Consider the following 13,282-nt stretch of genomic DNA (forward strand, 5'->3'; position numbering starts at 1 on the left):
ACAAAAAATTAATATTTGGGGGTAATAGACTATAAATAATTCATAAGACATGTTTCATAAGTATGAGTAAATACAATAAAAAAAAAGGTGATTTTTATTTTAATAAATGTATTTAGGTCTCATTTGTGAGACACTTAGCAGCACTGTTAAGTGGTTTGTTTGACCTTTGCCATCCTCAACGACATTATCTTCAGCCAGCAGCTTCTCCAGATGAGCTCCAAGATCCTGGAACGTCAGGGTTTTCCTACATGGAAGAGACATGACCGGTTGTTAGGTTACATACTATTAATACGACTATTAAAGTATAATAAAAGAGCCCACAATGAATATATGGGAATTAAAATGTTAAATAAAAAATCCTGCTCTATTTCTAATCTAGATTGCAAAAGTGTGACATGTAAATTGTACAAAATACACTAGTGTACACTAGTGTCAACATGCAAACAGCTCAGCACCCAAGCAACCACCCAAAACACACTAGCTATGACATAGCAACAGACTAAGGGGCCGTTTACACGACACTGTTTACATGCGTTTACATGGCCGTTCATTTACATGACAACTGAGTTTTATGGGGCCTGAAAATGCAAACTTTTGAAAACCGTTTTCAAAGTGCAAGTTTTGAATTGAAAAAAAGATTTCGTCTTTTTTCAAGGTCTTTTTTTGTCGTCTTTAGTAAACGTACCCTTAAGGGTGCAGTACGTAATATTGACAGCTAGTGGTTGAAATGGGTATTGCAGTCCAAATATAAATATTGGACAGAGTTGTTTCTCCTCAGACTCGACGCTCACACGGGTTGGCAGATTGAGGACAAGCAACAGGAATCCTTCACATTCACGGGAATCTCACCACAGCTCCAGAGCAATCGAACTCAGAGCACCTCCTCATGTATCTGTGGATAAAGTCAAGTCTACTATTACATGACTTTACACAGTGGTGACAGATTCCCATCATGGCGCCTGACAGAAATTCCACAATTAGAGATCATATGTAAACACATCCACCCTTTTCAAAAGCCGCCTTCAGCCCTCTGCGAGCGTCAGCTGTCTCTCATGTCCCATCATGCTCTATGTATAGATCAGCACCAGTAACCAGACACTGGCTGGAGATGAGCACAGGACTGAGCCAATGGCACAAGACACCAGCAACATCCACTCAATCAACTAATGCATCAGACTTTATCTCTTCATGATTTATGTTTAGTGAGAAAAAAAAAATGTAAACAGATCAAATAAACTGATGACTCATCCTGTACTGCACAGATGTTTGTCCAATCAGATGCTCTCTAGAATAAGAAAGTCACCCCTAGAGTTCTGCAGAGTGCGGCGCGGGACAAGTTTTGGTTGAGTGCGGATGCGGGATGGAAGATATTGATATGTACGAGGGAAGCGGGAGAAAGAAATGACTCATGGCAAATGACTCCCGCAAAAATATAATTATCTAATAATCACAGCACGCAGAAGTCTGTAACTGGAGATCTCAAACGTTGTGTGTGTGGAAATGGGAAAAAATAGATAAGACAGAATCTACCCAGATCGGGAGTGAAAAGTGGCGTAGACCTCTTCCTACAGGCTTTTGCAGGCAGATACGGGACATATACCTATATACCCATATACATACCCGAAGCCGAATACTACGTTCGGAAAGGAAATGACATTCTACGGAGACCCTAAAGGGACATGGTGATGGAAAGAAATATGAGATAGGAGATTATCTGACGTTCTCTCGCAATTATATAGTTGGGTATTGCGGGGTATTGAAATCGCATTTTGAATTTTCGCTTTTTACTTTTACTTTCCAATTTGCGTTCATGCGTGTGTATGGAGCGGTGGGACCCTCTGGGACCCTGTTGTGCACTGCGTCATTGTCCTGTCAGTCATCTCTCCTTAATATCTTTGTATGAAAAATTATGTACTGCACTGTAACCGACTACCGCAGCAAGCCTAGCTACTTTTCAGGACAGAGAAGTAAGACTTATGAAGCCTATATCCAGCCTTTGCTTGGGCTGAACGTATTTCATTTGGGAAGTTGCAACAACAGAAACAGTGCCAATTTATGTTTGAAGGGAGTAAAGCCTGAGTTTAGGTTATTAAAAAATGCAATTTTGCCAACTTTTACTTTAAATGTTCATTTAAAAGCATCCTACTTCAGTGTAATATGTTACCATATCATCATTCTCACTGTGGATATCTAAATCAGAGAAAATCGTAGGTTCGAGTGGGTGGCGGGTGGATGATTGATATCAACAGCGAATTCGGTTGACGTTAGAACTGATCCACGCATTTCTATTGATGCAAGATCACGTGAGTCACCTTCAATCATTCACCAAAATATTGCCTTTTACTTGACTTTAATTATTTACATATGTGACCTTGAAGGAATCCAAAAGTAATCAGATTACATTACTTTCATATTGTGGTGCTTGGATTACATTACTGAATACTTATGTATATATACACAATTTTTAATTCATTAAATAAAAATTATATATAGTTCAACTATATATATAGTTCAAGGTAAAAGTCCCAAAACCCTTTGTCAATGAACTAACCTGTACACGGCTGATGCTGGTCCCTGCTTACTGGAGGCGGGAAACACATGGTGCAGATAGTCGCTCAATAACTTCTCATTGACAATCCCTGAGGAAAATACACATAATTAACACATCTACATGAAGAGCATCTTCTTGTTTAACTTATTTACAAGGGAAATACCTGTGACTTTGGGTTTGTCTGTGTCGGATGCCAGGCGATAGTTGCGTCGGGATAGGGCAGTGCCACCCTTTGAGCTCATTCTGCCTCTAGACAGATCACTGATCTGACAAACAAACACAGACCAGTTACTGCATACAAAAACAAACCTCATTTCATATTATTTCATATATATATATATATATATATATATATATATATACTACAGTACAGCAGAAGTACCATGGTACAGTGACTTATCAGATAAGGTGCTATGGTTATACATGCTTATGCTACATGATATTTACATGACACTACCGTAGTATATGTCCAAATCAAAACAACATAGTCAAAAATATGTATGGTAGGCCTTCATTTTTGATAGATTATTGTTTATATTTTAGCAGAATCAGTGTTCCTGTATAGTAATAACAACATAGATACAATGCAGTGTAAACTAGACATTATTTTGACAACAGGCTTAAACTACATTTAAACACCCAAAATATCCTGCAGATTCAATGTTTACATGCTGTTGTTTTAGCAAACACACAAAAATTGCACAATATAAACACACACTCTCTCTCTTTAGCCACTATTTTGCTAACATAACGGCTTTATGGCATGGACAACATCGTGTATATGTTTATAACCAATATAAATATGATTTAAGGACTGTCGGGGGTCTAAAATGCCCAACATATGTGCAATAAAAACAATATTTAATGTGTTTCAGCCTCCGTGTCGAACACATATGACAGCCAGAGCTGCTATGATAATACGTAAAATATGATATACACAAATAAAGCGACATTACCGCTTATGGTTTCTTTAATTTCTCCTGCAGTACTCACTGACTTGGTGTGTTGTGTTTATTTATGATCAGCAGATTTTGTTATTAGACTCTCCGCTTTAAATGTGTCTACAGTCGCTGCCTTTAACCATAGAAATACAATAAGCAGAGGGATGGCACTCAGAAAGAACGGTGTGATAAAGTGGGCGGGGCTTGTGGCCCAAACCTTGTCTCTCATTGGTCAGATACGAAGGGTTTAAATAATAGTTTTTCTTATTTTATCTTTTCTCGTTATATTTTCAATTCAGTGTCTATTGATGTTTCAAAATGTCGTTATTTATATGTAAATTATTTTCCGGGCTGCGGTTATAAGTAGTTTGATGACACGTGCTTTTTGTAACGTTACTCAGTGCTGTTCTGGATGGACCAATCAGAGACGTTTATAAATGTTTACATCATCATTTAGCGATTGAGTTGATGGATTTTATTTAGACGTCAAGTGTCGCTCTTTGAAATCAACAGATTAAAACTATACAATTTAGTATACAAAATCCTCCTATAACACAAAATAAATCCAGAGATTTGAATATGATTAAATGTGGGAATGTGCATTGTGAGCCATGTAGAGCCCCCTGCAGGAATTAAACTGAGTGTCTTTTGGTAAGCGATTATTAGCACGTAAATGTGCCGCCCAATTCCTTTAACGCAATACGATTCACTGCTATAGAGCGCGTTTTAGGACAAAATACGTAGACATGAATGAAAGCGAATCATCAAATCCATAAAAAGACCACTGGGCGGCAAATGTTGTTGACTAATAACTTTTTTTCCCCGTTCATTCCTGCAGGGGACGCTTGAGCGCAAAAAAAAAAAGCCGAATCCTCAAAACAATTTGTCTTATCTGGAAACATTTGTGTGCTTACAACGTCGGGTTAAATACTACTATTCGTCTGTATCTGACATAATGCTACACATGAACATTTGTTCCGCTCTGCCACTGATTAAATATGAAATCGCTTCCCAATAATCACAAAGGACTGTGATTGATCCATCGTGAGCAGCGCTGAGAAAAGTAACAGATGTCACGTGACCATATCAACAGCCTCGAGCCGCGTTTCGATCAATTTACACCTCAGGAATTACATTTTAAGCTAATTATGACTTTAAGGAGTAGCGTATCTGACAAGTTAGCGACAAAATACAAGCTGATAACCGCCCACTTTTTATTTTAAAGTGTTTTAACTGAAGCCTAATAAAGGTGCAGTCACATGGAAATTTAAATGTCTATTATCAATGCATGAGGCACCTCTCACACTGAAGTCACTTTCAAACCAAGCAGCGTTCTGTTGGTAAACCCGACAACTTCATGTGGCCAACTTGAACCCATTGCGAAAATGTATCACCCTTGTGCAAAACATACAACTGAATTTGGTTTTACCCTCTGTCAAAATCGCGGGGCCCATCGAGAGCCAGGGGCCCCTAAAATCCCTCTAGCGACGACACTTTTGCCCAAAACTAGGCTGCGACATCTTTTCAATAATCCAAAAAAACTATTATATTTTAGGTTTAGATTTGTTTAGATTACAATTAATTTAATATAAGATCCACAGACGTAGAAGTATAAGTATGTATGTAAATGTGTTTTAAACTTGTTGGATAACATTGCATTTAACACAATTATGCACAATCAGTTAGGAAAATACTTTAATTTACATATATAACAAAGTAATTATCAGCAAAAATTCTCATATGAACTTTTCAACATAAAACTGAACTTGTACCAAACTGAGAATATAAAACTGAGCGATATTGCTAAACCAAGCAACAGCAAATCCTCTCAGTTTTTGCCAGCCGTGAGGAAGACTCTTCTCCTGCTCACTTCCTCCTCGCCGAATTTCGACTGAAGCTGCTCAAGTTCATATGAATCAGCCAACAGGAGGACCTCGTCATCCAGATGAGTCCAGAGCGGCCCGTGAATCTCCTGCTCGTACCCGTCGGTCAGATACACCCGAGCACGTGCAAGGTCACCACTGGCTTTCAGCAGCGCCTTGGTCACCTCAACCAGGTCTTTCTTGCTCTCTCTCATCAAGGTCTTGACCTGTTCCCTGACGTCCACCAGGAGCCTGGAGAGAGTGTCCTCTGGCGTTCCTCTGGCCTGGCTGTGGTTGGGTTCCCGTGACTCGGAGTCGAACATGAATGCGTGTGCGTTGAACGCTGTGGAACTGGGTTCTGGACGCTCTTCTTCCTCAGGTGTTGCTGAATCCTGTCGGGCTTCCTCGGGGTGCTCAGCTTGGCTTTCTGGTTCCCTGGCAAATGTTGCAGGCGACGCTGAACTTTCTTGCGCGTCTGAGGGCTCGATGATCGGGACTTCGCATGGGTCTTCGCCTTCTTCACTTTCATCCATCTGCGCAAATACATTCAAGTCATTACAGATTTGTGTAAGCTGAAACGCTGGAAAACTATCATTTTACAAATGTATTATGGACAAGTAAAAAACAAACTCCATAATAAAGTAATGGAAACCTCTTTTAAAAATCTAGTTTAAAACGTGTAAAGATCTAAGAAATTGCTGAAACCAATTCAAGTTGGTTTCATATGGTTTTTAAACACTTTCACACTATTTTCAAGAAAATATTCAGTTTCATGTCATGTGGTGCATACACCAAAATAAGTAATTTTTTTATACTTTAAGTACATGCGAGTTTACAAATCTTAACCATTACTTTCAAAAGAGTTTTAAAAATATAATTCTTTACATTTAGCAGGAATTATTTCATAAATATCTTGAGGGATCAATTACTTTTTGAGTAGAGGGAGGTTGTACCACATGACATTTTACAGCTTGAACTTTGACTAATAAAAAGCTCAAATTCTCTAATATTGTTAGAAACTAGACAAATATTCACAAGGGGTCTGCAGGTATCCTCTCTATATAATATAATTACCCCTTTTATTATTTTTTCCCTGCATGTTGGTTGCACCATATGACTTTGTTGGTAACATTACATTACTTTGGTGATATATATATATATATATATATATATATATATATATATATATATATATATATATATATATATATAATATTTCTGATTTTGTAAAAAAAATAAAAATAAATGTATTCATAATATAAATGCTTATATATATATATATATATATATATATATATATATATATATATATATATATATATATATATACTGTATATACAGTAAATACACATACACACACACACATATATTATATAATTGTTTCTGTTGGAATCGATTTGACAGCACTAAGTAGTCTCCAAAAGTGATTTCTGGTCCGGGAACTTTTGACATTTTAAAAATTTATTCCAATATTGTTAAGATTAGTAATAATTATTAGAGATTTTGTAAGCACATTGCACAGTCGCTTGGAGTCAAATGTTTTATTTATGATAACGCAATATAATTTTTGCCCAAGCTGTCACACAAAGAAATTGTGTATGCAAAAAACAAAAACAAAAATGTTTGCTTTTTCCTGTGAGCTTTGTTTTTTTTAATGCATTTTTTATTATTATTCACATAGTAAAACCTGTAGCTTGCAGTTTTTGCCAAATTATTTTGTCAGATAAATACCATAACCAAGTTTAGTGTTTTGTTCTTCCCTCATATTTAAAACTCATATTTTCCTCATATTTTTATGATTTAATCCAACATGTATGATCATTTAAAACCTCTGGACATCACTTTTGCCCAATACTGTATATAAGATATCATGATAAAATCCTATGTCAAACTACCTAAATTCATTCATTATAGGCGAATCCAATTTTAATATCATTTTTAAATAATATATCTGCACAATGAAGGAGCTTCATGTCAGTGATCCATCAGCTTCATCTAGTCAGGGTTTATATTGTTCAATCTTACCACATCCGAGTCCTCAAATTCTCTTGCAGCTTTTGCAAGAATCCCAAGTTTCTTAGAATCAGCTGTGGAGGTTTTGCAGGTTGTTTGTTTTGTTTTGTTGAGAGATGGATGTTCACTTGATCCTAATGTAAAGTAAAATGAAGAAGTTTAATGGACAAAGCTTGTTGTGGAACAACACGGCAAATAAATAAAACCAAGTAATGAACATGCTACCTTCTGGAATGTCTTCTTGTCCATCACGATCTTCGTCTAATCTAGGACTTTTGGAAATTTCAGGCCCTGGAGTTTCTTGTTCTTGGACCGGGACACGGGACTCATCCTGACGGTCATGTGGAGACTCGCTGGCCGCCTCTGGAGGAGAACTGGCTCTCTCAGGAGAAGGAGGAGGGATGGTCCTAACAGTTGGACACTCTGTGGAGATTTGCGTTTCAGATGAATCCGACACAGCATTGGACTTTTGAGGTGACTTTCGTAAGGTATCAGTATCAGCCTCGGGTTCTGAGGTCTGAGTCACTTTCTTCTTCGATAAGGGGCTTTGAGTAAAAAAAAGAGCTTTTCTTTTAGAGGGACTTTTCTTTGGGCTTTTCACCGTGAGCTTATGCTGAAGGTGCTTTAGAAACCGATCCTTCATGGACTGCCAGCTGTGGTTGGTCACATGCCGCTTCTCCATTTCTTTCCAAACCAGGTTTCCTTTGGCTTCATGCTGTCGCTTTTCCATGAACTTCACAATAGCGGCGTCGTCTTCAAGTGAGTAACCCAGCCGTCCAGTGCCCTGATGACGGGCAGCCATCCTCGTCTGGACAGACGGTCCCACGCTGATCACATAGTCATCCCGATCCAACTGCTGGTTCTGCTCTGCACAATCTCGGATGAATTTCGTAGAGATGTACGTTTGTCCAGTGCTCGCCATCGCACTGGTCACGTCGCCCGGATCGACCAGCAAAATGACTCCGGGCTCTTGATTCCGACACAAAATGCCTCCTCCGTTAGATATCAGAGGGTAAAGCTGTGTTTTAGTTGGACCGGGTCTCACATAGAAGCGCATTGAATGTCCACTTGATTCCAGGAATAAGACGGGAGATATTTCAGAGACCTTCTCCTCTCCTGGCTTTGACATTGTGAAGTTTACCTGAGGATTAAATGTGAAAGTTAATTGTTTTCACATTAAAATGGTTAATTTGGTTTTAAATAATAAAACAATATATATTATTTAAAATTAGGAGTATAGTATTGTACAAATTTCTGTTTGACATATTGTGGTGGGTCATGTACAAAGTCAATGTGATGAACTGTACAATAAAGTACAATTATATCTGACAAAAGACCTAGAAGCATTCGTCTGCAAATGCAACTTGGTTTTATATGTTAACACACACACACACACACACACACACACACACACACACACACACGTTTCTTCTTTTCATTTGCAAACAGTTTTATATTTTATGCATTACAGAATTCAATCTTTGACTCGTTTATCTTGACTCTCTGGCATCAACGCTGTTTTAAAAGCGCATATATTTTCAATTAAGTAAAACCTAATATTCATAACCATAACTTAGTGTAAGATAGTTTATTTACACTCGCAGACCTCCTAACGTTACCATGAGTAACGTTAATACTTGAAATACTTGCACGTCGCAGGCTTTCCCTGCTATTCTGCTTTGCATCAATACAAAAAGACTAGTATGAACCCACTACCTGTCGAGAGACCAAAACATTGATGTGAAAGAAAATATAAACTACCTGTGTTTCGCAGTGTTACAGGAGTGAGTCCAGACAAACACTGAGCTCGAGAGACTCAGACATGTGAAAAACATATTTCAAAATAAGAGTCATGGCTCTATCGCCCGCGATGAGAGACTCTTTGCACGAGAGCGCGCGCTGGGACTTTAATTATGGAAAAAGACGGATAAGGAAATGTTCAATGGGTCTCAACGCGGGAAAACAAGAAAAGTGAAAGTAAAGTTGCTCAAATTAAAACGATTTTTTTATCAAGCGAAATGTATAAACCCTAACAAATATATATATTATTTTATTTTGTTGTTGTTGTTGTTGTTGTTGTTGTTGTTGTTGTTGTTGTTAGTTCCCAGCTAACACATTTAGGTTCCCAGAACGTTCTGGGAATGTTCCCAAACATGTAGGCTATTTGTAACGTTAGTTTATATATATATATATATATATATATATATATATATATATATATATATATATATATATATATATATATATATTAGGGGTGGAGCCGAACCCGAATACGGTATTCGGAAAGCACAAATAATGTGTTTTTTACGAATACTTATTTTGAACAAATACTTTTAAAAATATTTGTATTCGGGAACAAGAAAAACTTTATATCAAAAAGCTGCGTTTCCTCATGAGACATGGCGACCGGCGGTGCTGCTGATGTGGTGGCTGAAATATTTTGGATTAGGCTAATGTCACGTTGTCATAAGGGGTAGTTCACATAGCGCGTTTTTTGCGCGTGCAGATTTCAAATGTAGGCGCGCGGCAAGCGCCCTTATAATAGAAGCGAGCGGCGCGCTGCATAGCAACGACAGACGCCACGGAAGGGCAAGCGCTTGTGGAAAGGAGAAAACGGTGCGAACTGCGCTAGAAAGTATCAGCAAAGAATTAATTGATTTCTAGCCCTTGCATTAGCTTTAGATATATTTATGGAGATGAAAAATGAAATAAAAAGCCGTCAGAAAAGCAGTTCTAGGCTTATTCTTGGCTGGATAACTATCTTTTCATATTTTATATCTTTTAAAATTAAATATGAATGCAGTTTTGGATTAAATAAAAGTACAGTCAAGTCAAATAAAACATGTTTTATCTCCTGTTTGGTAACACTACAATAAGATACCATTCATTAACGTTACTTAATGCGTTATCTAACATCAACACATTGAGTGAACAATATTTTTACAACATTAATTAATGTTTGTGAATGTTATTTAATACAAATACTTGATTGGTCATGTTTGTTCACTTCATTCATTGTGCATTAAATAATGTTAACATAAATAATGTTAACTTTTGATTTTAAAAAATGTATTTTTAAATGAACCCCAAGGAGAATAATTCCGACAGTATATAGCCTAACTATTGTTTATTGTTAGGTCATTTTATCTAATGTTATCTAACAAATGGAATATTATTGTAAAGTGTTTTTAATACTACAGTTTCCATCTTTGTAACCGTGATATACACTTTAATATATGTAAATTTAATCTAAATTAAGCTTTGGTACCGAAATTGTTACAGAGAACCGTGGATTTTCACTGGTATTGGTACCGAATACTGAAATTTTGGTACCGTGACAACACTACTCTGTTAGCTCGGTAATTTAGACAATAGGTTGTTGACAGAGTAACGTTAACGTAGGTAATGGCTGTTATGTTATTTTCTTTTCAATGACGTTCCTTGTTACATGTTCATTGCTGGATTTATGGAAAAACATCAACCAATATTGCATATCCATAATTATTATAATGGATATAATTAAAGAATACTTACACTATAACGTAAATTAGAAGTGTAACGCCTAAATTAGAAGTTTTACACCTATTTTGAATTTTACTTGAATACAAATACAAATACAAATACTTTTCCCCTCTCAACAAATACAAATACAGATACAAATACCGGCTGCTTTGCACACCCCTAATATATATATATATATTTATGCATATATATATATATATATATATATATATATATATATATATATATATATATATATTTATACATATATATAGATAGATAGATAGATAGATAGATAGATAGATAGATAGATAGATAAATTGGTGCTTGAATACAGTATGTGCATGTGATATTTTCTTTTCTTTTTTTTAAGATAAAAAGATTTCAAAGATTTCATTTTTAAGATTTCAAACAAACTTTGTTCGTAGAATTTTGAGGAAAATAATTAATTTACTCAATTCTGGAATATGGCTGTAACATAACCAAATGTGGAAAAAGTGAAACGCTGTGAATACTTTCCGGATGCACTGTATAGCATTTACTCAGTACATTCATCTGACTGTTAAAAACTTCTGTAAATAGAAAAAAAGAAAAAAATATATAATAAAAAACTAATGTGAAACACGAGAGGGACAAACACACACACAGAGAGACACACACATCTTATTGTCTATGAGGATTTATTATACACATTTGTTCTTATATCATTTCAGTGACAGAAGTTCAGCCGTAATAATAATATGATGAAGAGAAAATAAGAAACTCTACAACATCTCACTGTTGCTGATTTATCAAGCAGCTCAAAATATTACAGGTAAAATCTCTCTACAGTCTATTCTGATGCATCAACACAGTTTCACTGATGATCCAGAACAAACACTAAACCCAGGATAGAGTGGCTGAGTGAATGTGGTCTGGACTGTGTGGATGAGGCTCATTGTGTCTGAGACGCTGTAGAAAGAGAGAGTTCCTGCACTGTGATCCACATACACTCCTATTCTACGGCTGATGGACTTTACAGGAAGTTTAGTCTCCATCTTATTATGTCTGAATGAGTAACTGGAGGAAGAGCAGTACAAACTCCAGGACTGACCATTATATCCAAATAAACACTCATAACTCTCTCCCTGTCTGCTGATGCTCTTATATGACACTGATATACACACACCATTATTCCCACTCCACTCAATCTCCCAGTAACAGCGTCCACTCACACTCTCTCTACACAACACCTGCTCCCAAAAATCAAATCTGTCGGGATGATCAGGATACGGCTGCTCTGTGATAGTGCAAGTAATCACTCTGTTCCTCTCAGACAGACTGAGGTGTTTATGCACTGTGTTCAGATCCAGAGTGAGCTGACGGGAATCTGATGAAGAGAAAACACATCAGAATCAGGAATTATGAATCTGTCTGATCCTTTAATGTATCTGAACTCTTCATAACTTAATATTCAGTGTATCAGCACAGTGTCTCAGTACAGCTGATATTCGTTTAAATTATCTATTATTAAACTCATAAATCATGATTTCTTTTAGCTTCTACAGGAAGAACATGAACACACTCAGTGATTTTGTCTGCTAGTTTTCTTAGTCACTTACATTGTAGGAAGTCGTTCCTGGTTTTGGGATTAATGTTGGTGAATGTGACTGGAAATAAACAGACATGAACAGTGTGAAGAGAAATGAAAAGATAAAATTCATCCATCTCTACACATTTCTAATGTGATGTTCTTCATGATATTAGACGATGTTGGACTCATTTCTGAGAGCAAATTAATCTCCAGGGGCCTCGTTTATAAAACACATATGATTTGATCCTAAATCAATATATATATATATATATATATAAATATGCTTGTCCATGATGATGAGTGCCAAACCTCTGAACCAGCCAGGGATTTTTGTGGCCGCTCCGTAGGTGAAGTTGATGCACTTGTTCACTATGGACTTGAATTTTAGCTGAACTTGTCACGACATACACACACGAGAAAGACAGATCCAAGTGCAGTGTGATTTATTGAGTAATCCACAATCGTATCCAGTCCAGGCAAGGGTCAAAACCATAAAAGCAATCCAAGAAACAAGAAACAAAACAAGAACAGGGAACAAACAGACCTCTGGAAGTGCATTGACATAAAACAAGGACTCCGTGACAAATACTGAAACAAACAGGGTATATACACACAGATACTAACAAGGTGACGGGGAAACAGCTGTGCAATGATCAATGAGTGACAGAACAGGATGATGGGAAATGAAGTATGAGTGTATGACGCCGTGGGGGAAGAGGACCTCTAGTGGTTAGAGGCAGACGACCCATCGGGCGGCCAGGGCGAAGCAGACGACCCATCGGGCGGCCAGGGTGGAGACTTTCCCTCGGGTGGCCAGGGCGGAGACTTCCCCTCGGGCGGC

The 13,282-nt window shown here is 37.1% G+C and overlaps 3 protein-coding genes across 9 annotated transcripts in view; all 3 read right to left on the reverse strand.

Annotated features, from left to right (window-relative positions):
- Positions 1-3,635, reverse strand: part of rnf123 (ring finger protein 123) — a 148,579-nt gene extending 144,944 nt beyond the window's left edge. For 3 of the 6 annotated variants that reach the window (XM_081384937.1, XM_081384938.1, XM_081384933.1), the window contains exons 1-4: positions 3,508-3,635; positions 2,715-2,817; positions 2,552-2,639; positions 165-244 (exon numbers count right to left, since the gene is read on the reverse strand). In XM_081384937.1, coding sequence (XP_081241063.1) covers positions 165-244; positions 2,552-2,639; positions 2,715-2,793 — 247 coding nt within the window. In that variant the 5' untranslated portion in view covers positions 2,794-2,817; positions 3,508-3,635. The remainder of the gene's footprint in view (positions 1-164; positions 245-2,551; positions 2,640-2,714; positions 2,818-3,507) is intronic. The other 3 variants (XM_081384934.1, XM_081384935.1, XM_081384936.1) reach the window with 3 other exon arrangements.
- A 1,058-nt stretch (positions 3,636-4,693) lies between these two features.
- Positions 4,694-9,193, reverse strand: terf2ip (telomeric repeat binding factor 2, interacting protein). Of its 2 annotated transcripts, none has more exons than XM_081384201.1 (4): positions 9,129-9,193; positions 7,593-8,508; positions 7,380-7,501; positions 4,694-5,887 (listed from the first exon to the last, which is right to left on the reverse strand). In XM_081384201.1, exons 2-4 carry the CDS (start codon positions 8,494-8,496, stop codon positions 5,321-5,323), a joined length of 1,593 nt encoding a protein of 530 aa, XP_081240327.1. In that variant the 5' UTR covers positions 8,497-8,508; positions 9,129-9,193; the 3' UTR covers positions 4,694-5,320. The 2 variants fall into 2 exon arrangements, with proteins under 2 accessions (XP_081240327.1, XP_081240328.1); XM_081384202.1 differs by having other exon boundaries at positions 9,084-9,131.
- A 2,520-nt stretch (positions 9,194-11,713) lies between these two features.
- Positions 11,714-13,282, reverse strand: part of LOC308702217 (uncharacterized protein) — a gene marked incomplete at its 3' end in the record, with an annotated part of 28,974 nt that continues 27,405 nt past the window's right edge. The window contains exons 17-18 of the mRNA XM_081384884.1: positions 12,470-12,577; positions 11,714-12,237 (exon numbers count right to left, since the gene is read on the reverse strand). Coding sequence (XP_081241010.1) covers positions 11,714-12,237; positions 12,470-12,577 — 632 coding nt within the window. The remainder of the gene's footprint in view (positions 12,238-12,469; positions 12,578-13,282) is intronic.

The sequence above is a fragment of the Scardinius erythrophthalmus genome (assembly GCF_964197995.2).
Source record: "Scardinius erythrophthalmus genome assembly, chromosome: 14".
NCBI lineage: Eukaryota > Metazoa > Chordata > Actinopteri > Cypriniformes > Leuciscidae > Scardinius > Scardinius erythrophthalmus.

Excerpts from the sequence above, each read along its gene's own strand:
- terf2ip (XM_081384201.1), bottom strand. The coding sequence starts at position 8,496 with ATGTCAAAGCCAGGAGAGGAGAAGGTCTCTGAAATATCTCCCGTCTTA. Across the intron at positions 7,502-7,592 it reads ACAAGAAGACATTCCAGAAG|GATCAAGTGAACATCCATCT; the intron begins GTAGCATGTTCA and ends ACTTTACATTAG. Across the intron at positions 5,888-7,379 it reads AATTTGAGGACTCGGATGTG|ATGGATGAAAGTGAAGAAGG; the intron begins GTAAGATTGAAC and ends GTATTTGCGCAG.